This window comes from Cavia porcellus, unplaced genomic scaffold (assembly GCF_034190915.1).
Source record: "Cavia porcellus strain 051 isolate PalLab524CR breed Dunkin Hartley unplaced genomic scaffold, mCavPor4.1 scaffold_18, whole genome shotgun sequence".
Classification (NCBI taxonomy): domain Eukaryota; kingdom Metazoa; phylum Chordata; class Mammalia; order Rodentia; family Caviidae; genus Cavia; species Cavia porcellus.
The window spans coordinates 37,800,819-37,828,381 of NW_026947501.1; the positions used below are offsets into that span (position 1 = coordinate 37,800,819).

Below are 27,563 nucleotides of genomic sequence, written 5' to 3' on the forward strand. Positions count from 1 at the left end.
TCTGTCTGTCTCTGTCACACACACACACACACACACACACACACACACACACACACTCCTAAGCACCTTGTATGTGCCAGGCATTCAATGTAAAACCTCAAAATACCAAACCATCTTATCATGGTTTATTTATAAACCTAACTAGGAATCTGAGGCATTCACACACACACACCCAAAAAATCACTAAACCTGTAATTGCAAGCTGCACTTCAGTGTCATGAAGGAAAACAGAGAACGTTGTGGAAACTCTCTGTAGGCAAAAGCTTCACCCAGGAAATAGCAGCTGACCTGGGGCAGAAAGGGTAAGTTACCCAGGCATCTTCATTTAGAGCCTGAAATAGGCAGCAACTTGGACTATCATAGATCAGTACCTGGGTCTGCCTCCCAGATGTAAATATTTATGGTAGAAGGGAAAGGACAATATTAATAGTATGAAACCAGGGAAAATGGGTTGTTTTATTTTTTGCTTTTGTTTTTCATTGGTTTGGTTTTGTTTTTTGAAACAGGATCTCACTGGTCTGAATTGCAGTTAGAGCTGGGTTTTTGTTTTTGTTTGAGACAGGGTCTTGCTTTGTAGTGCAGGCTGGCCTCAAACTCAAGCTGTATCATGGGCTGTCCTTGAACTTATGGAAATTCTCCTGCCTAATTCTCAAGCGCTAGGATTTCAGATGTGCACAACATCCTGCTCTTTGTGGTTTGTTTTTTTTTTTTTTTTTTTTGAGACAGGGTCTTGCTACAGGCTTACCTCCAATTCTGACCCACCTGGGATTACTTCCTTGCCACCACTCCTGCTTTATTTTGATGGCAACAAATTAACACATTGAACTGTTACTAAAAGAAAGCAATGTTGGCAGGCATGGTGGCATACACCCATAATACCAGCACTCAGGAGGCTGAGGCAGGAGGATCACTGCAAATTCTAGGCCAGCCTAGGCTACATAGTGAACTCAAGGTCAGTCTGAACTACACAGTGAGATCCTGTCTCAAATAAAATAATAAAGTAAAAATAAAACAAAGCCAATGTAAAACATCGGTATGCTTTACTTCCAATTCCATAGAAGGCTCTTCCTGCCAAGAGATTAGATCAGCTGTAGCTACTTCTCTTTCTTGCTCTTGGCGAGGGTTAAGAGTAGTAGGGTTTTGGAGCACTGACACTTAACACTGCTGAGCAAATAACCTCTATTTACCTGTCTTGGCAGGAAGAGCCCACTGTGGAGTTGGTAACAAAGAGGCACCAGGAATTAATGAGCCAATCATGTAATCTCCTTCTTCTGCCTCCCTATTAATAAACTAACCTTCTAATTATATTTCTGCCTCCTTATTAATAAAATAATCTTCCAATTATATTCTGGCTTCCTGTATAGATTTTTCTGCTGGGAGATAATGCATTGACCAGCCTACACATGCGGTTTCAGTTGACAATTCTGTTACTCACTCTGAGTTGATAAAATGGCATCCTAAAAAGAAAAAAAAAAAAAAAAAAAAACCAAGTGAAATTATACTAAAACAAAAAATGATGAATAGTATTCTTTTTTCCATGAAGAGTCAGTTTGAAAAGGAAAAAGCGACCAGTAAGAATAACCTATCCGTTGCCTCTTTCGCATTTAACCTTCTCTGACTGCCCGCTATGAAGATGGATGTGGTCGAGAGTCCGGAGATGAGCCTGTCTGTGCTGTCTTTGTTGATGCCCTCGGCACAGCCCAACGCTTCCTTTGTTTCCGTCTGCAAATTCCCGTCTGCTCTCCCCGCGCAGATAGTTCCACTTAGAAGCGTTTTCTTCAGCATTCACCTAACCGGTGCGGCATGGGGCGTGCCCACCTCCCCAGGGCGAAGTGCTGCGACCTCTGTCCCGAGCAGGTGTCGCCCAGGACCCTCGTGAACCCAGGGTTCCCAGTGTCCCGGCGCTGGGGCCAGCGGGACGCCGCGAGGTCGCTCCCCCACTCCTCGTCGGCTCTAGTTTGGTTTCGCCCCTTTTCCTGGCCCCTCTGTAATTCCATTAATGGGCAAAACGAGGACGAATGCAGGGGGGCATTTCAGTGAAAGCTTCCCGCCAGGACAGACTGCTTCTCCTGCCCGAGGAGAACATTCGAGGGCCTGCAAGGGGCTTTTCTCCCAGGAAAAAGACTCGGTTCAGTATGAACTGAGGCATCTTTTCAACAAAAGACTTAAGTCTCTTCACCCCAATTTTCTTTCTTTTTTATTTTTAATTATTTTTTTTCTGGTCTGCCTCAGAGGCACAGGGCAGCCTCAGCAGCAGCCGCCTTCCCGACGGTGGGCAGTGTGCGGCCTCCACGTTAGGGTCAGGATGGAGGAGAACAGTGTTGTTTAAACCAATAGCAGCGCTCTCATTCATTCTCTTTCCAACCCTTTTCAAGGAAGCCATTAACCAAGAAATTACTAGCAACTGTGTCGGCGACCCTCAGCAGTTCCGCCCGCCGGAGGCGAGCGGAGTGGGCAGAACATGGCTGTGCAATGATGTGCCCGCGGGCCAGCCAACATGGCCACCTCCACATGGCCAAGAGCCACGAGCTCCCTGTCACAGGGCTTCTGAAAGCGGGGAACCCGGAAAGACCCTCGACCAGAAATAGCCAGAGCACTAGCACCGCGATTCCGCTCTCCACCGCTGGGGGCGGTGACCTAGCGGACTGATACCCCCGCCAACGGCCGCATGGAAGGTGCCACGTCACGGCATAGGGGAGCCGCTCTCTAAAGCCCTCGGCGCTTTTCCTCCCACGTGGGACGTGGAAAGACAAAACTTCTCTGTGGACTCGTACTTCCACTGAATCCTTGTTTATAAGCACTTAAGATGCTTAAGTACTCGCAGGCGAGGCAGTTGTCTCCCCCCGTCTCGAAGATGGTTCAGCCCGGCCGGTCGCGGCACCTCCCTCTTTCTCCCCGCCACCTCCGCGCCAGTGGCGCATTGGCGCGCGGGCCGGGGGGCGGGGCCGAACAGGCTCGCGCGGGCGCTGCTCTATAAATACTGGGCCTCCGCACGGGGCCCCTCGTTAGCTCCGCGCCGCCTGTTCTCTCAGAGTAGGACGACGTCCCTAGCTTGCGCCTTTTGCAGTCGCTTCCTCGCTACTGCCTGCTTGTTTCCTTAACGCCACTTTCTTAACCCACTATCGCCAGTATGAACGGGCAGCTCAACGGTTTCCACGACGCGTTCATCGAGGAGGGCACATTCCTCTTCACCTCGGAATCTGTGGGCGAAGGCCACCCAGGTGAGATGACGGGGCTGGGGATACGGCGTGGGGCAGGAGGGGAGCGCCAACCGGGGTCGCCGATGTGGGGTCCGCGGGGACTGTCTTGTCCCGCGGACTGTGGGAAGGACAGCCGCGCGCGTCTCCGCCGCTCCCTTTCCCCTCCCCCTCACGATCATCCCCTCCCATCCGGCCGCGCGCCCAGGCTGACGGAAGATTCCAGAAAGCGAGAAGGGCGGGGGCCGCGACAGTTCGTGTTCTGCCCGGGGAGGGCACTGTTCCTTTCTGATCCTCACGACTGCAGAACCTCTAGTGGGCGCCCCGCCCCGCGTGCTCGTGTCCGGCCTCGGGCGCGCGCCCCGCATTGCAGCGACGACCACGTGCTTGCTGCCCATGGCCAGCGGGCGAGGGGAGCCATAGGCCTCGGTGCGACGGGTGGGGGCAGGTGATCCGAGACGTCCTCCCTCCCGCCGCCTCGGGTACCCTGCGAAATACAAGCATGCGCTGTGGCAAAGGTGGCCTTGACTTCAAGGTGACAGCCTCCTATCCTACTAAGCAAAAGGCAGGCTGAGGTCGCCGCTACGTGGCCCACGAGTGCAGAGGATGGCAAGTAGGAATTCAGTGCTGGCTCCTACTGGTTTTTGGGCTTCTTTTATTAAAGTCCCACCGTACAGTCGGTGGAGGTTTGGCTTACATGTCCTCCTTGAGGCTTTGTTCCCTGAAACGCCATTACCAGAATATGCACGCAAGCAAGTGGAGCCGTTCTCTGCAAATTTCAATCTGTACTTAAACACAGAATCCAGTAAATGGCAATATTGTGTTTAGACATTTAGGGTGGCCACAATAACCTGACTAGTTGGATTACTTTTGAGAATCTGCCAATGCCTGTGGCGAAAACCCCCAAGCAGCCTTGATGAATGCGGAAGGTCAGGTGTTCTGTGGGGTTATATGACATGCAATACATTTGAGTGGAAGGCGTAATTCTGTTTTGAATGATCATAGAAAATTCAGTTGAGGGCATTTTGTCCCTCCCAATAATATACAGTATAGTGGGGGAGATTCTGAGACTTCAGAATGCAGTTAAGCATTCTAGTCTGTTGAACTTTTGTTGAAGACTTCAATTCTCTGGTTGCTCTAGTTGGTGTTTAAATTTAGGGAGACTGATGGGTTTAGTTAGTAATGCCTGTGAATTGAGTTATCTGTAGGCAAAGTAGACTAGTGTGCAAGCATGCTTTTTTCCATTGGACCAAGCCTGCTCCACTGGAAATGGAACCCAGTGCCTCTGTACTGAGGTCCACCCCACTCCAGTAACTTTGAGGGGCTAAATTGCTGAGGCTGGATGTAAACTCATCCTACCTCAACCTGCCTCCCATGGTACTGAAATTATAGGAATGCATCACCACAATGAGATTCAGCTATTGAAGAAACTGATAGGAAAACTGGTTGGTTAGATTTAAGAATTGTCATCTTTGAAGGTTAGCACTGTAAAACTATTCCTTTACTTAGGCTTTTGAATTTTAAAGATACCATTATTTCTACTTTTCATTTGTTTAATCTCAGTTTAAGTGCTCATTTTTAGGAAAAATTTAAATGTTTCAAGGAAGAACTAGAAGTCCTTGTGTAAAATACACACATTGTAAATTAAGTATGCTGAGTACACATGTTGGCTTAACTGGGTTGATAAGCTTGTGCTATGAGGTGGTGTCAAGTTTTCAAGTAACATGCACTGTTGTCTCTTTTAGCAGTTGTCTCTTAAAGCAGTGCTTTAAATACCAGTTAAAATCCGCATGTTTTATGTAGTTGACTTGCTCACTATTGTTCATTTATGTATGTTTTAACCAGTGCTTAAAAAGGCAAAACTAACTTTTCCAATTAATGGGAAAGGGGCATCAATAATAAGTTTAAAAAATTGAGTCAGGAATTTTCTCTTTCAGATAAGATCTGTGACCAGATCAGTGATGCTGTCCTTGATGCCCACCTTCTGCAGGACCCAGATGCCAAAGTGGCTTGTGGTAGGTACAAAATGGATGTGCTGACTTGCCAACTGATAATAAAAAGCAATGCTGAAAGCATTTGTAAAAATAGCATTTGCTGGAACCTTTTTTTTTTTTTTTTTTTTTTTAAGAAACTGTTGCTAAAACTGGAATGATCCTTCTTGCTGGGGAAATAACATCCAGAGCTGCCGTTGACTACCAGAAAGTGGTTCGTGAAGCCATTAAGCACATTGGATATGATGATTCTTCTAAAGGTGTGTTTTAATGATTTCATTCTACTCTTTCATTTGCAGGACAGCTAATGCTAACTAAAACTGAATAGGTACTTCTAAATTCCAGTTGTGTAGTTGTGTTATACTTTTATTTCATTTGTATTCCAGTTTCTAAAAAGTGTGATACAGTGATGTAGAGTAGGTGTCCCATTACCCTGATACAGTAGATACCACCAAACTGTACTTTTCGCTTAAGACATTGGTATGTTCACAGTGTATGTAACAACACAGCTCTCTACAAGAAATTTGAATTTCTTGTAGAAATTTTCATGGAATTTTGTCATCCTCTTCAAAATAGTGAGTTAAATTTATTTTCTGGAGTTTTCCATTTGGTATTGAGATTAAATATTGGAAAACACTAAAAGCACAAAGTTAAAACCATGGTAAGGCACTCCCACATCTGGTTTCTTTGTAGTAGTTAGAATTCTAAATTGTGTTGTCAATAGAAAAGGTATTGTGACTTTGTTTTCCTAGAAAACCATTTTTGTTACAGGGTTTGACTACAAGACTTGCAATGTGCTGGTGGCCTTAGAACAACAATCACCAGATATTGCTCAAGGTGTTCATCTTGACCGGAATGAAGAAGACATTGGTGCTGGAGACCAGGTACTGTCTGTCATAGAGGCTGTTTGTGTCTGTTACAATAAATTCTGAAAACTTAAAATGATCACATTGATGACTTAATCCTTTTTCAGGGCTTAATGTTTGGTTATGCCACTGATGAAACTGAGGAGTGTATGCCTTTAACCATTGTGTTAGCCCACAAGCTAAATGCCAAACTGGCTGAACTACGCCGCAGCGGTACTCTGCCTTGGTTGCGCCCAGATTCAAAAACCCAAGTAAGTGATACTAAACCTGTATTGTCTTACCATGTATGTACATACCTGTAATCCCAGCCTTCAGGAGACTTAAGGCAGGAGGATCACTATAAATTTGAGCCAGCCTGGGCTGCATAGTGAGTTCAAGGGCAACCTGAATTCTACATAGTGCGACCCCGTCTCAAAAAACAAAATGTTGTACTGTGTCAAATCACATTGGCATAGGAAATGCATAAAGTTTAATTATAACTGACTGATCAGAGTAACATTTGTGTTTTTGTGTTAAAATTTAGGAAGTTACTGTTTGGTAAGCAGAGCTCTAATAACCTATGTTGCCTTCAAGGTGACTGTGCAGTATATGCAAGATCGTGGTGCTGTGATTCCCATCAGAGTCCACACAATTGTTATATCTGTCCAGCATGATGAGGAAGTTTGTCTTGATGAGATGAGAGATGCCCTGAAGGAGAAGGTTATCAAGGCTGTTGTGCCTACCAAATACCTTGATGAGGATACAATCTACCATCTACAGCCAAGTGGCAGATTTGTTATCGGTGGGCCTCAGGTAATGTTAATTCAGTTTTTCCATGTGGTTTTTTTCTGGTGTTTTATTTTGGATCATAGGTTACTTGGAAAATTTTTGCTCCTATCATTTTTTCCTTTTTAGGCTTTTTAAAAGTATTCCTGTGAATCTTGGTTTAGAATAGAGCCTAATGCAGAGCCTTACCCTATTAGAAAGGATTAGGTGTAAAGTGACTGAAATCCTTTAATTCCAGGGTGATGCTGGTTTGACTGGTCGGAAAATCATTGTGGACACATACGGTGGTTGGGGAGCTCATGGAGGAGGTGCCTTTTCAGGAAAGGATTATACCAAGGTGGACCGTTCAGCTGCTTATGCTGCTCGTTGGGTGGCAAAATCTCTTGTTAAAGGAGGTCTGTGCAGAAGGGTTCTTGTACAGGTACATCTATATATTCTTTATGTAATTAGAGTGGTTAAAGTTATATAAGCAGGGAGGGTATGTAATAAAAACTGCTTGTTTTATGCCAGTGTATTACTCAAGTGTGTTTAAAGTACGAACTTAAAACATTGGATTCTTACAGGTCTCTTACGCTATTGGAGTTTCTCATCCATTGTCAATCTCCATTTTCCATTATGGTACCTCTCAGAAGAGTGAGAGAGAGCTGTTAGAGATTGTGAAGAAGAATTTTGATCTTCGCCCTGGGGTCATTGTCAGGTAAAGATGGTAAAAGCATACTGATAATAAAAAATACAGGGTGTGGGTGTATACACACTGCTTAAATCCAGGAGGTGAAAGTGGACTTAAAGTTGGGGAACAGCTGATTTCTAAAACATGCTGATGCTTTACATTGCCTTGGGGGCTTAGCTGAGAAATAAAATTAGTATTCCATGGCTTAGACTAACCAATCTAGATACGGGATTTGCTCATCGTACTTAAAGGTGTTTGAATTACAAAATTTAATGCATAAATAAGTGGGATGCTCAAGGCTGTTACAAAGGAAATAACCGTAGTGAGCAGTGGGACATTGGTAAGTATTCTGTGATCTCAGATGAGCTTTTTGATAATTGGAATTCCTCAGAATAATGAGTTTTCCTGTTTGTTGAGCCAGGGCCGGAAAAGAGCTGTAGTTACTAATAACTGTGCAAGGAGTTTGGACACCAGGAAAGTAACATTTCTGCCACAAACTTTTTTCCTAGCGTACCCCAGAGAACTGAACTCATTTGCCAGAGCTCTTGAAAATGAGTCTTGCTGATTGTTTTGCTTTGTTTTAATTGAATGCTACATATTAAGTTACGGACTTATATATTCCAGGGATCTGGATCTGAAGAAGCCAATTTATCAGAGGACTGCAGCCTATGGCCACTTTGGTAGGGACAGCTTCCCATGGGAAGTGCCCAAAAAGCTTAAATATTGAAAGTGTTAGCCTTTTTTCCCCAGACTTGTTGGCGTAGGCTACAGAGAAGCCTTCAAGCTCTGAGGGAAAGGGCCCTTCTCCCTAATTTTTCCTGTCCTCTTTCAGCTCCTGATCAGTTGGCAGTCACTCTTTAGTCATTGACATGAATTTTAGCTTTTGTGGGGGACTGTAAGTTGGCTTGCTATTCTGTCCCTAGGTGTTCTGTTCACCATTATAATGAATTTAGTGAGCATAGGTGATCCATGTAACTGCCTAGAAACAGACAACACTGTAGTGAATAATGCTTTGAAATTGAACCTTTGTGCCCTATCACCCAAACCTCCAAAGTCCTAATTGCGTTCTTTCCCACCATGCTGAAAATGTCCTTGTAATGTGCACGTAAAGTACTTGTAGTTCCACTATAGCCTCTGTCTGGCAATGCCACAGCCCTGTCAGCATGAATTTGTAATGTCTTGAGCTCTATTATGAATGTGAAGCCCTCTCCCAACTCACCCTGTAACTTGACCCATTTCTAATTATGTAGCTTTGTCAGGGAGTGTTCCCTATCCAATCAGTCTTGCATGTAACGCAAGTTCCAGTTGGAGCTCTAGCCTGACATCAGAAAAAGGCAGTTACCATTAAAAACCATCTCCCTGGTGCTTATGCTCTAATTGCCACCTATAACAGCACCAAATCAAAATCTCCACTTTTCAGCTGTCTTTTGGAGGACGTACGTAATAAGGTTTTTAATTTAGTAAAACCAATCCTATGCATGGTTTCAGCACTAGCCAAACCTCACTAACTCTTAGTCTAGAAACAGGCACTTGGCACCCTTGTGATGTCATACAGAGAAGTCACAGGGCAGTACCTGAGGGTCTGTAGGTTGCACACTTTGGTACCAGATAACTTTTTTTTTTCTTTATAAGAAAGACTGAGTATTCCACACTGCACAATAATTCCTCCCAGGGTTTTAACTTTGTTTTATTTTCAAAACCAGGTCCAATGAGCTTTCTGAACAGCTGGTGTAGCTACAGAGAAACCAGCTTCCTTCAGAGAGCAGTGCTTTTGGCGGGGAGGAGGAAATCCCTTCATACTTGAACATTTTCTAATTGCTTATTTATTGTATTCTGGGGTATGGCGTAAGTACAGAGAAGCCATCGCCTCAGATGGCAGCTTTTAAAAGTTTTTTTTTTTTTTTTTTTCCTCGACACCATGATTCCTTTAACAACATGTTTCCAGCATTCCCAGGTAGGCCAAGGTGTCCTACAGAAAAACCTTGGGTTAGACCTACAGGGGGTCTGGCTGGTGTTACAGAAGGGAGGGCAGAGCTGGTGCAGCTGGCCATGGAGAAAGCTGACTTGGCTGGTGTGGTACAGAGAAGCCAGCTTGTTTACATGCTTATTCCATGACTGCTTGCCCTAAGCGGAAAGTGCCTTTCAGGATCTATTTTTGGAGGTTTATTACGTATGTCTGGTTCTCAATTCCAACAGTTAATGAAGATCTAAATAAAATGCTAGGTTCTACCCTAACTCTGTCCATTGTTTTTTTAAAATGCTACAGTTGTACCTTTAATAACCCTAGAGTATTAGAATCTATGATTCAGAAACATTAACTATGCTTGGACCTACTGTGCCTACATTTATAGGTTTATAACCTTAACCCTGGACCAAGATTTGATTGTCACCATTGCCTTCTAGGCTGCATTCTGCAAGCTCCCTCACTGTAGCTGTCCGCAGTAGGAGTTGAAATTCCACATTGGAAACAAATAGGGAGTATGCTACTTTATAAAATCTTTCCACTACATTTCAACTAATACTTGCAGAGTAGAGGATTATTCATAGACCCCTAGTGGATTCCTGCAACCAATGATAATGCTGTGATAGAAGATGGATGAGTAAAGAATAAAAAACCTTGATCCCTAATTCAGAACATTTTTTATACCTCTATATTCTGCTCAAAGTCAAACCCCTAGGGTTATGCACATAGGCACTGTTTCACAAATCAGGCATTATAAATGGAGCCTGTTGCATGCAATAACTGCTGTGAATTTCCAGGTTTAAAATTTACGGTGGTGTTCATGTAAACCAAGGGCATTGGCTTCTAATCAGGAGTGTGTGCAGAGCCAAGTAGGCATGTTCTTGCCAGTACCTGATAGTGGTGGCTCAGTGCTCTCATCCAGCTGACATGGAAGGCTTAGAAGACTCACATGTACTTCTATTATGTTACACAGCTAGAGCATGCAGCATAGATCACTCCCATGTGCAGTTCACAGGTACACGCTTGTGAAGCTTTCACTACTATGGTCCAAAGCTAAGTTAGGATGGCAATATGAGCAATGGGGAGCAGCTATAAATACAGAGGAGGCTTCTTTGCCTGCCATTCAGCCTAAAGTGGCCCTAAATGGTTTAGGCCAAGACCAGTAGCAGTTACTCTGAAGAGTAATACCTAGAGATAACCAGATTGGTGCCTGTAAGTGGTGGTGTCATAAACCTGTAATCCCAGCACTCCAGCAAGATCACTGCAAAACTGTCAGCCTGCGGTACACAGACCCTCCCTCAAGTGACAGGAAAGAACTAGTAATGCCACGGTTTGTTTACCAATTAGAGGTCTAGCTCTCAGGTTCACATACAAGGATTGTGTTCCCTTTGTGGGCAAATGGCTACAGAGGGCAGCAAAGGGGTGAAGGCATGAAGCAACAGGATGTGGCAGTGATGGTGAACAGCTGGCAAAGTACTAAATGGGTACAGGAAAAAGGAATGTTAAGAACCAAGTTTAAATTGAGAAATTTGTACTTGCATCACTCAGGGGAACTTGAGATGGAAGGATGGCAAGTTTGAGCCTAGCCTGGGCAACTTAGTTGACACCCTGTCTCAAACATGTCATGTAGCTCAGGGCCAATGCCCTGGGTTCAGATCCCAAGTACTGCCAAGAAAAATTGCCTTTGCTTTTCTGAAAGTTTCAAATAGATGATGATGAAGTACAAAAAGCAATAGTGGTAGAATGTAAGATTGGCTGAAAGGACATTGGTGGCACATTGCCTGGAAAGCAGTTGTGCAGGGCCCAACTCCTCCAGCAGTATGGTAACGATCTACCGCTGAACAGCTTTGCATGTGAGCCCAGCCTGCCTCACTCTGCGTTTTCCTTGGGAAAAACTATTAAGAGGTAGTACACAAACAGGAAGGCTGCCTTCCTTACCCCACATGAACACCAGTCAAAGAGGGAAATGGAATAACTTAGCATACCACTGCTATGAGTAAGGGCGAGGGTGGCAGTATAGCCCAGCAGTACAGCTTGACAAGCAGGTGCAAAGCCCTGGGCTCAATCCCAACCACAAAAAAAAAAAAAAAAAAAAAAAATTAAAAATTATATATATGGATTAAAAGGCAAGGCTGCTCTAATGCTTACAAAGTGATCACAGCACTCTACTGTGGTCATCAGCCCACAATGAACCAGAGGACCTTCTGAGCACCCTGCTTATTTCAGTCCAACCAAACCTGATGACCCTGTCATGGTCTACCCCTAACTGGATAGACTCCATATAAAGGCTGAAAGACTATATACACAGATGGAAGAAAACAGCTTGAAAAGGTAGAATTGATAACTTGGTCAAAGTGTAAAGTTGCTGTTAGCTTAACTTTTCAAAAATAGCAATCTAAAAGTTGTTCAGTTTTGGTGTTACTCTGATTAAATCTTTTTTTTAAATCGGTACCAGGGATCACAACCACCTGCTTGCAAGGCAGGTGCTTATGCCACTGAGCTAAATCCCCAGCCCAACTCTGATTAAATCTTGATAATTGGTGGTGAAAAACCTAATTGGTCCTATAAATAATAGGAGTGAAGGAAACAAAGATGGTGTTGGTAGAATTGTCTTGTGCATTTAGAACCAGATCTCTATCTTAAACATTACCTGTGTTGAAACTTTGAGGTTTGGGAGGGGGTGCTAGGGATTGCACTGAGCCTTGTGCCCAGCTCTTTTTCTTGAGAGGGGTTCATCCAGTCACTAAATTGCTCAGGCTAGGTTTGAACTTGTGATCGTCCTGCCTCATCTTATTAAGTTTTAAGCTGTATTATTTCAGACTTGCTGCCATCAATTCTGAAAATTATTGGCAACGTGTTGCTGGGCCTTAAGTCAAACAGACCTAAGTACAAATCTTCAATCCACCCCTTACTAGCTTGATGTGTGGGCAAATTATTGTGTCTCTCAGTCTTAGTTTCTCCAAGTGTAAACAGACTTACTGGCTGTCACTAGTTAAATATGGTAGCAAGCATGACGACATGATTGTAATCCCAACACCCAGGAGGAGGCCAAGAAAGGAGGATCACTGAGAGTTCAGGGCCAGCCTGGTCTACACAGGGTGTTCAAGACCAGCATAAACTACATAGCAACAGCATGTCTCAAAAAAAAGTGGTAAGAGGCATACTACTACTCAGCAAGCATTTGAGAACAAATGCTTCTAAGGGAGATGGGCTGCATCTCAGTGATTCTTTTTCCTGTCTTCCGGCAGAGACAGGGCCTCTACCTCCAGAGCTGCAGTTTCTCTTGGAAGGGGAAGTAGAATGCTCTTCTTTTCCCTGAAGAGCTGTTCAATTTAAACTTTTATCCCTTTGTCCTAAGAAAATATCTCACATTGCTTCTAAAGTTCCTTATGGTTCCTCAATTTTTTTTTTTTTTTTTGGTACCAGGAATTGAACTCACAATCTTGAGTTTGCCAGGCAGGTGCTCATGCCACAGAACTACATCCCTGGCCCTGGTTCCTCAATCTTGAATTGAAAAACCTTTTTTTGCTTTATTTCCTTGGCTCCTCTACACTATCATCTCAATTTAAAAAGTACTTTGAAAGAAAAAAATGTAAAAAAGAAATCTTAGCTAATTTTCTCAAATGTCCATTGCAGCCAATGACATGACACTCAGCGTGTCACATCTGCACCTATCTGGGCCCCTCACAACTCTAAGTGGGTCAGGTCGGAATCTGACTTGGGAGGGTGAGGGTTGAGAGAGTTTCTTAAGTCTTCTGCTGGCTCAAAAGGTCGTAAGTTGGCATAAGTCACCTCTTGGGCTAGCTGTTCCAGAGAAGGACGTCCTAATACCAGATTTCGAAGTGATATACGAGTCATCAGGAAGCTGAAAAACAAAAAACCTAACTCAGTCAAAATTTTTTGGTTTTTAATGGTTAGAGACAGGGTCTCTGTTAATTCAGATTGGGTTTGAAGTCATTATACAGCCCAGGTTTGCCTCAAACTCAGTGATCCTCCTGCCTCAGCCTCCCAAGGGCAGGGATTACAGGCTGTCACTAGGCCAGTTAAATCCAAGCTCGTTTTCACCTAACAATTCCAGCCAAAGCCCTGAGGGAGCACATGCTCCCAGCTCTATTCCCCTTAGCAATTTGAGAACCTTCCTGTTTCCATATTCCAGTGGCCCTTCATGTCCCTGCTGGAAGGGCACCCACTACCTATGCCCTCTGCAGAAGACCCCAGGGATGGGAGGGATAACCAATGGGGAGGCTGGAGACAGCTCAGGCACCAGACAGCAGGTCAGCAGACAGAAGCTGCTGCTTACAGGGAAGACACCTTGCCCTGGAGTATCTCTAGTGTGGATGTCCCTGTGGAAAAGTTACCATGCATGCGAACAGGATGGCAACAACCACACTGCTGTGGGTGAGACTAACCTTCGGCGAAAGACATACAGCTTTCGCAGCAAGAAGCGCCAGAACCGCTCATGGAGAGGGGCATTTCGCCGCCGTTCAAGTTCCTGGAGCCTTTGCTGGCGTTTAAGAAAGGTCTGAACCAGAGGTGTTGGCTCAGGACCCCCTTTTACTTCCCCTTCCAAGAGAAACTGCAGCTCTGGAGGTAGAGGCCCCGTCTCTGCCGGAAGACAGGAAAAAGAATCACTGAGATGCAGCCCATCTCCCTTAGAACTCTTCACTAATAGAGATTCAAGTTCATTCTTTAATGGCGGGGTCCTCACTCATAACCCTGACTTGCTTTTTGTTTTGTGGGAATTTTTGAGACAGGGTATTGCTATGTAGCCCTGGCTGGCCTCGAACTCAAGGTAATCGTCCTGCCTCAGCTTCCCAAAATGCTAGCTAGTGGTACGCCACCATGCCTGGCCAGCCCCGACTCTCTGAAGCCAGGGGCTGTCTCAGCCCAAATGTTCTATACTCACCTCTTCCACTCTCCACCTTCTCCTTTAATTCTTGCAGATGTGCCAAGTCTTGCTCCAGGGCAAGCTCTGTAGTGTTGACATAGATGTACATGTAGCAGGACGGAGTAGGTGACACAGTGTACACCTTATGGTACTCACCAGCAGGCAACTGACAAGGAGAAGAAACAGGTGTACTTCACTCTAACCTTTCCTAGCCAGCCTATGGCCTTCCTACTCTATCCCTCCTACATCACTCTTTTTTAATTTTTTCAGATAAAATCTCACTATGCAGCCTAGTCTAGCCTCAAACTAGCAGTGGTCTTCCTGCCTCAGCCTCCCAAGAGGCTGGGATTACAGGTGTGTACCCCTCCAGGTACCATTTTTCTGTGTTTTAGAGTTTGAAGTTCCTGGCTCCTGGAATCCTGACGAAGCTTTTCACAGCCTCTGTGTGTGTGCACACGTGTGTGTGCGCTGGGGATAAACCTCAGGGCCTGTGTGTACATGCTCTACCACTGAGCTGTACCCCTAGCCCAAGCCTTTTGAAGCCTACCCTGCACTAAAATTAAGAGTGAAACTTTTTTTTTTTTTAAACGAGTGAGACATTTTTACTTATAATAAAAAAACCCTATTCGGAGCAAGGTGCGGTAGCTCATGCCTGTAATCCCAGAACTCGGGAGGCGAGGCAGGAGGATCACTGCGAGTTCAAGACCAGCCTGGGCTACAAAGTGAGCTCAAGGTCAGCCTAAACTGCATAGCGAGACCCTGTCTTAAAAAGACAAACAAACTGGGGCTGGGGATTTAGCTCAGCGGCATAAGCACCTGCCTTGCAAGCAGGCAGTCATGAGTTCGATCCCTGGTACCGATAAAAAAGAAAAAGACAAAAAAAAAAAAAAAAAAAAGACAAACAAGCAACAACAACAACAACAAAAAAACCCTATTCATCTAAACTTTCTACCAGTATTAATCCCACTAAAATACCTGCATTTTTTCTCCCTCCCGGAGTGTCTGGTTCTTCTGTTCGGCCACCAACTCCACAGTTACCTCCCCCTGCAGCAACTGGATGCTAGTGTTGCCCAGGTCCTCACTCACAAAATTCTCCAAGTGAAGCCCTGGGGGGTAACAGAATTCACACTCCCAGCTAGGATGGAGACATCCAATTTCCCCATCGTCACCCTGGGAGAGCCCCTCCCCACCGCATGGCGCAATCTCACTGTCCTCCATACCAGGGAAATCTGCAATGAAGACCACCTCAGTATGGTTGTCTAGGCTGCTCTTGATTTCCTGTAACTTGGTCCTCCAAGGGGATAAGTCCATCAAGAGTGGCTGCACCCAAGGCGTTCGCTGGAAAGGGGACCAGACGGCCTGCACGATGTCCACACGAGGGTCAAAAAGCCTTAGGAAAGAAAACCATGCTCTAAGGAGACCACAGCCCCAACCCAACCATAACTTCCATTCCCAGCAAGAGGGAATGGGGTTTCCAGATGCAAGAAATGGCTGGGTGTCAGCGTGTTATTTCGAGACCAGGGCAGAGAGAAGGCAAAGAGATTTGGGATCCCTGGAAAGAATGCTAGTGAAGTGGCCACCTGAGAAGGCACTGTGTTAGGAGGGCCTAAAAAGAACAGTCAGTTCACTTTTCTTCTGGGTGATGGTGCCCCCTGCCGGACATAATCAGATATGCCCACAAACCAGGTCAACAGGGACATGCAGTAGAGTGGCAGCCTTTTAAGCAAGACAACTCCAGGGGGCGAGAGCTGTTCATCTTGGCAGAAAGAGCTGCGCTTGTTTTTTCCCATTCGCTGCTCCCTTGCCCACCTCTGCTGGAAGCGGTCATTGATGGAGACCCAAATATCAAAGTAGATCTGGGGCTCAGTGACATTGTACTTGGGAAGCAGGCGGCTCAGGCAAGTGGCATACTGCTTCAGCATGTCTGCGTGATCCTTCCATCGCCGGCTCTGTGTGAATACCTGTCCCAAACCCCCACATTAGTCCCACCTCGTCATCACTCCCCAACAGGGCATGCACTGCCAGTGGCACAAGAATATCGCTGCCTGCTGCTCATTTTAACCAAGAAAAAAAGAAATTTAGCTAGGCATGGTGGTACACGCCTGTAATCCCAGTATTCCCCAGGATGAGGCAGAAGGATCACAAATTCAAGCCCAGCTTGGACAATGCAGCAAGACCCTGTCTCTAAATAAAACATAAAAAAGGCCTACCTACAGTTTTGTGTGAAGGGCCTGCATTCAACACCTCACACTGAAAAGCAAATGAACTTGTCTTTGGGTATGAATTTTCTACTGCTGGGCTAATGGAACTCATACCTTTCCTAACTAAACTCAATTCAAAGAAAGTGTGAGACAGATAGGCATAGTGGCTCACATCTGTAACTCAGCCCTTGGGAGGCTGAGGCAGGAGGATCACAGCAAATTCAAGGCCAGCCTGGGCTACACATTGAGTATAAAGCTAGGCTGAACTACACAGTGAAACCCTGATTCAAAACAAAGTGAGAGGCGTTCTGTCTCAACTCACAAAGGGAAGGGCTCAAACTGGCTCTGCAGGAAGGGCAGAGACCCAAGTCTGTTTTACTTTATGATGGCTGTAGGACCAAACCAGACCCTGAAGCTCCTGCAGGCTCTAAAGAGCAGTCTACTGTCAGTGTGAGATGCCTCACCCCAGGGTTGAGGTAGCCCAGCTCGCCAGTCAGGCCGTCACGGTAGGTGATCTTCACGTGCTGGTGGGAGCGTGAGTGCACCATCATGTCCCAGGAGTAGCCATACAGCCCGTTGGTCCAGTTGTTATAGCCCTGGCAGAGGGGGACCGGCTCAGTGCTTCCCATACCAACGCCATGGAAAGGGCTGCAGAACCAGCCCATCTTTTCCCAGCCTATCACCCTGCGCTCTGCTGCGCGTGCGAGCTCCCACCAACCTGCGTGAGGAAGTGGGAATAGGGCAGGAAGAGCTGCTCCAGGAGGTAGAGCAAGGTGAAGGCAGCGGCCAGCCGGTGGCGCAGCCTTGGCTTCTGGCTGCCTTTGGCCCGGCTCCTTCTATACACACAGGAGGCGCTGGGCTGAGGGGCAGTCGTGAGCGGCAGCAGCTCTTGAAGCCTTGTGGGACAGTGGGAGACCAGCTTCCGAGGCCACTCGGGGGAGCAGAAGAGAGGACTGCTGGCCAGCATGACATAGGGGAACATACCTAGAACAGCAGAGGGTATTGCGAGAGGTAGAGTGGACTCTCTTCATCGTCCCCTCAGAAGTCTTTCCCGGGTCCCACTGAGCCCCTGGGGCCCACCACGGTGAGGCACACCTGTGATCCCAGCACTCTGGGAGGCTGAGCTAGGAGGATGGCAGGTTTGAACCACGCCTGGGCAACTCAGCAAAACTCTGTTTCAAAGTAAAGAATAACTGAGGGGGAGCAGAAGGGAAAGACTATAAACAGAGTTAAGACGAGCTACATACATGTGTACGAACTCCCTGTGATGAATGCAATCATTGTGTACTACAAACATACTAATAAAAATTAAAAACGATGAAAACTACAAAACTTTGAACAAGCTCAGTATGAAGGCCTTGGGTACAAACCTGAGTCATATACGCACGCCTTTGGGCTGGGGCCGTACCCCAATGGCAGAATGCTTGTCTAGCATATGTGAGGCCCTGGATCTGCAGCACTGGGGATCGAATACAGGGCCTGGTTCTTGGTAAGCAAGTACTCTACCATTGAGCTATGTTACCAGCCTTTAAAAATATTCATTTTTTATTATGATACTAGGAAATAAATCCAAGATCATTATACTGAGGTACATCCCCAGCCACCACTCCCTTTTGTTTTTTTGAAATTTTTTTTTTCTTTGAGACAAGGTCTTGCTATGTAGTGCCAGTTGGCCTTTAACTTGCTTATGTAGCCCATGCTGGCCTCAAACTCATGGCAATCCTCCTGCCTCAGCCTCCAAGTGCTGGGATTATAAGTATGTGCCACCACATCCAGTTCTTTTTCTTCTTTCAAATTTTGACAGGGTCTTGCCAAGTTGCTTGGGCTGGGAATGCACCACCCTGCCCCTGTTCAGATTCATTTTTTTATCTGTTTGAGACAGGGTTTCTCTACACAGTTCAGGCTGGCCTTGAACTCACTATGTAGCAATTCCTCACTAAACATACTGAGGGATTCTGGAATCGCCATTATCTTATCCCCACTTCACAGTGACTGCTCTGGGCTCAGTTTATCTCCTGCTCCCACACCAATATCTCCACGCCCAAACCATGCCGCTTGCTAATATCTCCCTGCAGACCTGCAGCCTGCTACAGGTACTGACCGATGCTGAAGAGCTGGGAGTTCATGCAGTGGAAATAGGACACGAAGAAGAAGCCAATGGGTCTTGAGGCATCAAAGAAGAGCAGGAAGCCAGCGGAGAGGTCAAGCAGCAGCCCACACCAGTGCACCACCAGCAGGCTAGTCAGTTCCTCGGACAACACCAGTCTGTAGACACAGGCACAAAGGAGTAATACCGAGCCTCTGGGAAACCCAAGTCACACCACATTCCCAGCACATTGTGCCTTTGCTACCCTGTCCTCTGGACGTGCTCCGCCATGTAGTTCTCCAGCCTCTTTCCAACTGCATGTGTCCAGCTGTCTTTAACATAACATTCCGTGAAGAGCAAAGGCAGATCTCCTAGGATAAGACCTGATGGGGAAGTGGGTGCACCGTGCTCCACATGGAGGTCACAAATAAGAAAGTCTAAACCGTGAACACTGGGCTAACATGCTAAGTCAAACTTCAGGAAGTGAGAAGTAACAAGGAGGAAGAAAACGAACAAATTGAGAGGCAGGAAGAGAAGAGCCAGAGGTGAACATGTGCTTTGCAGAGTTGGTAATGGCGGTGTCGAGAGCCCTGCTTTGCAGGACCCTGGCTGCCAGGCCAAGGCAAGTGCTGGGCCTGTCCACCAGTCAGCTCCTCTGGCTCTTCCTTCCCGTTTTTCTTTTCCCTTCCTGCCCCCTCACGTCTCCTAGGGGCTGCTGGGGGTTAGTCTTAACAGCACTGACCACGCCTTCTGCTGAACAGGGACTGCAGAAGACTCCCTGGATGGCTCTCCTTGAATACAGAACAATCACCTCCACTTCGGCTAAACCTGGCCCTAGCTCCATGTACTGATATGTATAGAACAGGCTAAGCTATTTTGTTCCTTTAATTGGCTCTAAGCAATGTAAACAGGGCTAGTGAGGTACTGATGTGTAATCTGTGACAGTCAACTGTTTTCTCGCCTCAGTCTCTCCCTCTAAATGGCTAAGCCCAGGGGTATGACAGAGCCAAAGCTCCAGGGGTTGAGCCTCAAGATAAGAGCATATAACTTCCCAGGCACAAAAGCTTACACATCAAAAACTAAAGCAACAACCTCCTAAACATTAAATGCCACCTGAGTTGTGTTGTGCAGCGTGGTCATATCACCTTCTCTGCCCATTACAGAGGTGCTTTCTGGCCTCCCAGCTAGCTCAGCTGGCAGTAAACACACAATTTCCACCACTGACACACTCACTCATCCTCAAGCCACTCCCTTCTTTATGAATTAATAAAATCTGGGTTAGGCTCTATGTTATGGCCTTTGTTAGTGAACCCTCATGGGACTGGACTGCCCATAACTGTAACTGAGTCTTAGTGTCTGTATTCTCTACCTAAGTCACACCGCAGGTGGTAGATTGTAATTCGCCAGGATTCCAACAATGGTTCCATGGGATTACACACATAAAATTCCGAGGATGGGAAAAAGGCCTCTCCAGGGAATGAAGGGGAGAAGGGACTCAGGAGGCCAAATTAAGTGACAGGAAGAGCAGCCACCACTGCAGCTCTAGGGGCGAGTTGCGCCCCACACTCACGCCCCCGCGAGGCCTCTCCAGACCGCCGCTCACTTGAAGGGGTTGAAGAGCCAGTGGCGGGACAGGTGCTCCATGGAGTAGCCCTCCACCCAGTCGGCATCCAGCTTTTTCACACCCGCAATGAAGTACACGATGAAGATCTGAAAAACAAACAGCAGCAAGAAAAAAGACCACTGTTGCTTCCATGTCACAAAACACTGTTTCCATTGCCAGCAATAAAGTCAGTTCTGATACCAGCACAGGGCCCAAGGGAGAGCACATCCCGGCCTCTGTCTGTTCACCCGGTATCCACTTAGCCAGTAAACACTTACTGCCCTCCCACCCATGCCGGCACCATCTGAGGTGGCGAGGAAGACAAAAGCACAGATGTGACCCTCAAGTCTCACCTGGCACAGACGGAGCACTGTTTGTTCCACGACAAGCAGAACTCTGAGATTTAGAGATTGGAAAACATGGAAAAGCTAGCCTAGCTTTCCACCAAATGGAACAGAGAGACAATCTGGGAAGGCAGAGTGCAGCCTCGTAATGGAAAACCACACTGACCCTGACGGGAGTCCAGGAGCCCCGGCTCTGGCTGAGACCTCATACCTGGCCCCGCAGCATCGTGTAGTTCCAGAGAGGCACATGTGCATTCCTCTTGCGGGGACACAGCAGGCCATCGATGGACCTAAACCAAGGAAGTTCAAGGTTCAGGGAGGTTTCGTAGCCCTTTCTATTGTGCCAGCTGTATCTACATCAGGGATACCTCCCATGTCCTCCCTGCTCTGCTGGGCTCTTCTGAGACACTTTTAAAAGATAGGAGCAAACTCAAAACAGTGATTTTTTTTCCTGCCATGCTAGGGATCAAACCCAGGGCCTTGCATATACCAGGCAAGTACTCTACCACTTACTACATCCCAGCTCAATGTAATAGGAATTATTTTGCTGCAAAAGAAATAGTACTACAACCAGGTGGTGCATGCCTGGAGTCCCAGCTACACAGAAGGTTGAGGTGGGAACACTGTCAAATTTAAGACCAGCCTTGGCACTGTGTAAGACACTGTCTTAAAATAACAAAGGGCTGGGGGATACAGCTCAGTGGTCCAGTGCTTGCCCAGCCTGGGTGAGGCCCTCAGCTCAACCTTGAATATGGGAAAAAACGATAATGAAAGCAGTATTACTACAGATGTTTCTTGGCTTGTGATGTAATGTCTGAATAAACTCATCATAAATTGAAAATACGGGCCAGGCATGATGGCACATGCCTGTAATTCCAGTGCTTAGAAGGCTGAGGCAAGAGGATCACCACAAGTTTGAGGTTAGCCTAAGTGACATAGCAAGACTCTGTCTCAAAAGTCCCAAAACAAGGAAAATATTGTAAGCCAAGAATGCATTAGGTACATGTAACCTACACAGCCTCCCCTGGCCTCCCCTAACTGTGCTCAGAACACCTGTTAGCCTACAGTTGGGCAAAATCATCTAACACATCCATTTTGTAATGAAATATTAACTATTTCATTTTATTTTTCCTTCTCTTTCTCCTTATTTTTTGGATTTGGTTTGTTGTTCAAGATAGGGTGTTGTTGGGGCTGGGGATTTAGCTCAGCGGCATAAGCGCCTGTCTTGCAAGCAGGCAGTTGTGAGTTCGATCCCTGGTACCGATAAAAACGAAAAAGACAAAAAAAAAAAAAAAAAAAAAGATAGGGTGTTGTTTATATAGTCCAGGCTGGCCTGATCTATGTAGCCTTCAAACTCACAATCCTCCGGCCTCAACCTCTCAAGAGCTGGATTTATATACTGCCGTATGCTGCCACGACCAGCTCATATAATTTACAGAATATGGACTCCAAAGTGAAAAGTAGGATGATGTATGGATATACTTTTGTACCATCGTAAGTCAAAAAGTCTAAGTCAGAGACTATAGTAAATTATAACAATAAAAAGTTCAGTGTTTGCCATTAGCTCACAATTCTAGTGGATAAAAGGCTATAATTAGAAAATGACTGAGAAAGGCAATGAACTATGAACTTGAGAGTATGTTTAAAAAGCTCTAGGTAGCTGGGCATGGTGGTGCATGCTTGTAATCCTGGCACTCAGAAGGCTGAAGCAGGAGGATCACTGTGAGTTCAAGCCCACCCTGAACTACAGAGTGAGACTTATCTCAAAAAAGGGGGGGGGGGGGAGGCCTGGGAATTTAGCTCAGCGGCATAAGCGCCTGCCTTGCAAGCAGGCAGTCGGAAGTTCGATCCCCGGTACCGATAAAAATGAAAAAGACAAAAAAAAAAAAAAAGAAAGAAAGAAAGAAATAGAAAAGAAAGAAAAACTAGGGACCAGGGATTTAACTCAGTGGCATAAGCACCTGCCTGGCAAGCTCAGGGTTGTAAATTCAATCCCTGGTACCAAAAAAAAAAAAAGAAAAGCTACAAATCAGGAACATATACATGTTCTCTCTTGTAAAAATTTTCAGAGCTGCAGATGTAGCTCAGTGGTAAAATGCTTGCCCAGCATGCACCAGTCCCTGGGGTCAGTTCCAAGCACTGAAAAAAAAAAAAAATTCAAAGCACTGCACAGAGTAATAATGTACAGCGGAAACTAGCACTTCACAGACGGGATGCCAGGATCCAGGGCACACAGGTACAAGCTAAACGCTCTCATGCTAGGACAGAAATGGAAAACCAGGCTACTAACCATGCATGCATTCTGGGGCAGCAGATGCAAATCAAGTTTTCAGGAACTTGGAGAAGAGGCAGCATACACTTGTGACTGAGAACACTGGACTCCTCGGTCGAGGATACCAACACTCACTTCTGTTTCTTACTGCTAAGTAACCTTAGACGAATCCTCTACTACTGAAAGATATAGTTACTTCATCTATGAAATGAGAACAACACTATGGGCCTCACAGTTTTTATCATTTTGCAGTGCAAGGGCCTGGATCCAAGGCGTCACACACACTGGGCAAGTAGCCTACGACTGAGCGACACCCATCAGCTCTTTGCTTGTTTTGTTTTTGGTATCAGGGATCAAACTCCTGACCTTACACTTGCCAGGCAGGTGCTATGCTGCTGAGCTAGATCCCCAGCCCATCAGCTTTTTTTTTGAGACAAGGTCTCACTAAATTGCTAAGTTTGGCCTTGAACTTGCAATCTTTTTGCCTCAGTTTCTGAGTGCTAGGATTACAGACATGAGCCACTCGGCCTGGCTTTTCAGAGGGCAGTGACGGGGAACCTTTTAGAGCCTGAGTGCCCAAACTGCAACTTAAAACACTCTTGTTTACTGCAAAGTGCAACACTGCAATTAAGCCTGAATATCTCACGCTCAGCAGCTGGGGCGATTTGCTCATGTGCCGACAGGGCTCTGTAGGCCCGCCGCACACGTGTGCCATGGGCTCCCCATCAACTGTCATAGGGTGGTAAGGCTGTAATGAGGAAAATTTTAAATGCGTCTGCCATAAGGAAGGCTCAGTAAATGATAGTTAATTTCTTTAAAAGGTGTAAGAGTCATAAAAGTCAGGCATGGGGCAACATGTCTGTGATATCAGCACTTGGAGGCTGAGACAGGATTGCCATAAGTTTGAGGCCAGCCTGGGCTACCTGGTGATTTCAAGGCCAGCCTGAACTACATAGTGAGACTCTGTTCCAAAAAAAAAAAAACAAAAACATAAAAACAGACAATCTCAGGGATAAGCCTATCAAAACTGTCCTTTAATTCTCTATGATCACAGCTGGATATTCTTAAAGTCTCACTAAAAGGAGTACAGGGATGTAGCTTAGTGGTAAAGCACAGGTTTAACGTGGATTAGGCCACACATTACTCAATCCCCGGCACTCACAGTGCCACTGCACCTGGCTCCAGAAAATAAAAAGTTTTACAAAGGGGAATTTGTATGCACCAAGGATGAAACTGCATGAGCGTTAATGAATTCAATGCTGAGATTTTGTTCCTATATCTATCTTTCATACCATCTTTTTTGTTTTTTGTACCAGGGATCAAACTTAAGATCTCATGCTCACCAGGCAGGTGCTTGTGCTGCTGAGCTAAACCCCCAGCCCTCATCTGTATCATCTATCTATCCACTGGAATTTCTCATTTGCTTTTCACTTAATAATGGAAAGAAACCTTAAGGTCACCTACCCTGCCCCCTGGCCTCCAAATCCTTTCTTTCCCACCTCTCCTGAAAGATGGTCACCCATGCCACAGATAGAGGAAGGTTACTTTCTCCCTGACGGATGCCCCTACTGACATGATCTCCTCTTCATACTCCTCAGGCAACCTCCTTTTTTTTTTAGACAGAGTCTCACTATGTAATTCATGCAGTTCAGGCTGGCCTTGAACTCATTATGTAGCCCAGACTGCTGACAACCTCTCAGTGATCCTCCTGCCTCAGCTTCCCAAGTGCATGAGATTACAGGTGTGCAACACCACACCCAGCTTCTGTTCTAAGAGTATGAAAGGAAGTATACAGATCAAGGCAGGTAGGAAAATATGGAAAAAGTAAAGGATGGAGACATTTGATTTTTTTTTGTCATTCTAACTACCCCAACTGGCTGACCAGACCCCCTCCCAAATCCATTCCAAGTCAAAGTGTAATCCTGTAATCACAATCTGCAATATTTTGATAATATGCCTACTGTGGCAATTTCTAGAACTTCACTGGGCCCCTGCCTTGAGAAAACATGCAAATCCAGCCAATCCCATGTTCTCCCAGGCTCTTACCAGTAGCGGTTTGCATCCATGAATGTCAGCTGAAAGGCCAACAAACCATAAAGATAGGAGTGGTTGTTCCACGACGTCTTGTCCAGGAGGAAGACATACCAGTACGGCAGCAGGAATAGCAAACAGCTCAGCCGGTAGCACAGGCCCAGCATCATGCCCAGTGCCCCTGGGGTTTGTGGGAGAGGATTGAGAGATCAAGGGGTCACCACGGGCCCAGCCCCTCAGAAACAGGCCATGATGGGGACTAAGAAAAGTCATCAGGCATTTTCTAATCAGGTAAAACTAAATGAAAATTAAATGTTACTATTTTAAAAAGAAGAGTTAAGGGGTCACAGTGCAGATGACACACAGATGAAGATGACACGCAGCATGAAATCAAATCACAGTACAGTGAAACAGGAGCCCAAGACCTTGGTCCTTCCTAAGAAGCATGCTTCTTCGTATTTCGGTGTTTGGCAGGCCAGTCAATACACCTGTCTCCCACAGTTCCCTCACCCAGAAACATGATGGTGTAGACAAGATACATCCAGTCAAGCGGCAGTGGGCGCAGGGCATCCAGCAAAGGGAAGCGGCAGACATCCAGTCCATCCAGGTATTTCCGGTCCAAGTTGCTGAGCCCTCGCTCCTGGGGGATGTCCAGTACCATCAAGAAAGCTGCAACAGCAATGGGGGGAGGAGGATTGTTAGACTTCACCAAGCAGCAGAATATGGTAGAAACCAGGTGAGCCAGTCCAGCTCCAAGGTCAGATTCCTAATCTTGGTTCTACCGCTAATGCAACAATAATTACAGAGCCAACACATCTCAGTGAGCCAATTCTTCACTTATGGAAAGGGGGCTCCTAATACTTTAGAGGATTACAGAGAAGATTAAATAACGAAGTATACAAAATCCTGTAAAAACCCTTGGGGCTCTAAGTTACAGAGATCCATTTTACCTGGCTATAGACAGTGCTCCCGGCAAGGGTTCTTCTCAATCTCTCTCTCTCTCTCTGTTTTATTTTGGTTTTTTCTTTTTTAGTCAGGGCTTTGCTGCATAGTCCAGTGTGGTCTTAAACTCACTACATAGCCCAGGTTGGCCTCATATTTGTGGCAATCCTCCTGCCTCTGCCTCCCAAGTGTTAGGATCATAGATGTGCACAACCATACCTGGCATCTTTTTCTTCCTAGCACACCCAGGAAAGCAGGGGCGTTTGGCCAACACTCAGGGATAGATCAGGAAGCCAGTTTCAGACAAGCATGGTTTTTCAACCCCAGGACCGCTCACATTTTGGACTGGTTAATTATTTGCTGGAATGATTACCTTGTGTGTCACGGGACATCTGGTGGCATCCATTGTGTCTGCATAGAGGTCAACAGCTTTCTATTCCTCCCCTAAGCTGTCACAACTAAAAATGTTTCCAGACCCTGCCAAATCAATCCAGGAGCAAAACTACCCCCAGCTGAAAACTAGCAAGCTAAGACAATGATAGTCTGGCATGCCTGTGGCCATGCCAAGTGTGTTATGGCCTGAGTTAGAAAGCTCTGGGTCGCAGCCAAATATTTGGCACTGTTGCCCTGCCCTATTTCTCTAAAGTTAGTTCCTGGCAACTTCATGTAAAAGCAAAACAGGTCCCCATTTCCCTGCTTTTGTGTTTCACCTAGACTCAAATGAGAGCATTTCTGGTCACCAAATCCTAAGTGCAGGAGACAAAGCTGGCTTTATTCCTAAACGTCACTGGGCTTCTTCCACTGAGTCAATTTTCTTCAGCTCTAAGGAAAGGGGAGCTAAGTCTAAGTAACCAACTAAGTAACTAAGTAACCAAGAAACAGACACCACCACCAACCCAAACGTACCCCCGCAGAAAGTGGACTCACCAAAGAGAAAACGAAAGACAGCTAGGTTTGCCGGATCCGTGGGTCGATTAAGCAGGGTCACCAGCCTCTGCCAGCTGGACAAGTCTGTCCATTCAAAACCTAGGAGTTTCCCCATTAGGCTGCCCTGCCTGGGTCCTGAGGTCTGGTTGGCCTTGTCCTTTTGCACTTTATCTACAATCAGTAAATGGAGAAAGTGAAAGAGAAGGGGTGACCGCAGGATTCTCCCAAATCACAGAAATCTCAGCCCCCCCCCCCAAAGCCCAGGTCTTCCTTTCACCTGGATTCTCCTACCGAGCTCTGACTGGCAGAAACATCTCAGCAGTGCAACCCATCCCCGGGGGGGCTCCCAAAATCCCCGGACCCCTAGACCTACAGCCGTCCAACAGCCGAATGTCACTGGCATCCCGAGACTGCTGACTGCGATGTCACCAGCCCCTCTCCCCAGGTCCCTCAGGTACCCCTGGGCGACCTCCGCCCGCCTCTGCGCCGCGCCCTTCTCCCCGCCGCAGGGCAGGTCCCACGCCTACCTGAGCCGGGCGGGGCCCGCGCAGACGGGGCACGCGCCGCCATCCCTCCGCCGAGGAAAGTGGACCTGGACGCCCGGCAGAGCAGATGGAGCCCCGAGACTGTGCACCTTAGACCCCACCTCCTCGACACATCGGCATCGGCCGGAAAGCGCCGGCGCTGTCGTAAAGCACTCCGACCCGGGGCCGGGGGCGGGCCGGCGCAGGCGCGGTGAGGCGCGGGCGGGCATGGTTTAGCAGGGGCACCGAGGTTGGTAGGGTGTCCGCTGGGACTGCTAATCTCTGCCAATGCT

General features: G+C 46.5%; 2 protein-coding genes across 2 annotated transcripts; one reads left to right on the top strand and one right to left on the bottom strand.

The window, feature by feature from the left end:
- The first annotated feature begins 2,991 nt into the window (after positions 1-2,991).
- On the top strand, positions 2,992-9,724 carry Mat2a (methionine adenosyltransferase 2A). The gene is made up of 9 exons (XM_003468955.5): positions 2,992-3,221; positions 5,135-5,212; positions 5,326-5,448; positions 5,960-6,072; positions 6,162-6,305; positions 6,628-6,846; positions 7,058-7,240; positions 7,383-7,516; positions 8,114-9,724. The coding sequence occupies exons 1-9, from the start codon at positions 3,131-3,133 to the stop codon at positions 8,214-8,216; spliced, it is 1,188 nt and encodes a 395-aa protein (XP_003469003.1). The 5' UTR covers positions 2,992-3,130; the 3' UTR covers positions 8,217-9,724.
- A 2,321-nt stretch (positions 9,725-12,045) lies between these two features.
- Positions 12,046-27,451, bottom strand: Ggcx (gamma-glutamyl carboxylase). Its single transcript, XM_003468898.5, has 15 exons — positions 27,274-27,451; positions 26,747-26,917; positions 25,388-25,546; positions 24,893-25,058; positions 20,786-20,864; positions 20,231-20,337; positions 18,643-18,806; positions 17,260-17,525; positions 17,006-17,137; positions 16,150-16,301; positions 15,561-15,730; positions 15,316-15,446; positions 14,359-14,506; positions 13,862-14,057; positions 12,046-13,317 (listed from the first exon to the last, which is right to left on the bottom strand). The coding sequence occupies exons 1-15, from the start codon at positions 27,314-27,316 to the stop codon at positions 13,137-13,139; spliced, it is 2,265 nt and encodes a 754-aa protein (XP_003468946.1). The 5' UTR covers positions 27,317-27,451; the 3' UTR covers positions 12,046-13,136.
- Positions 27,452-27,563: the final 112 nt, after the last annotated feature.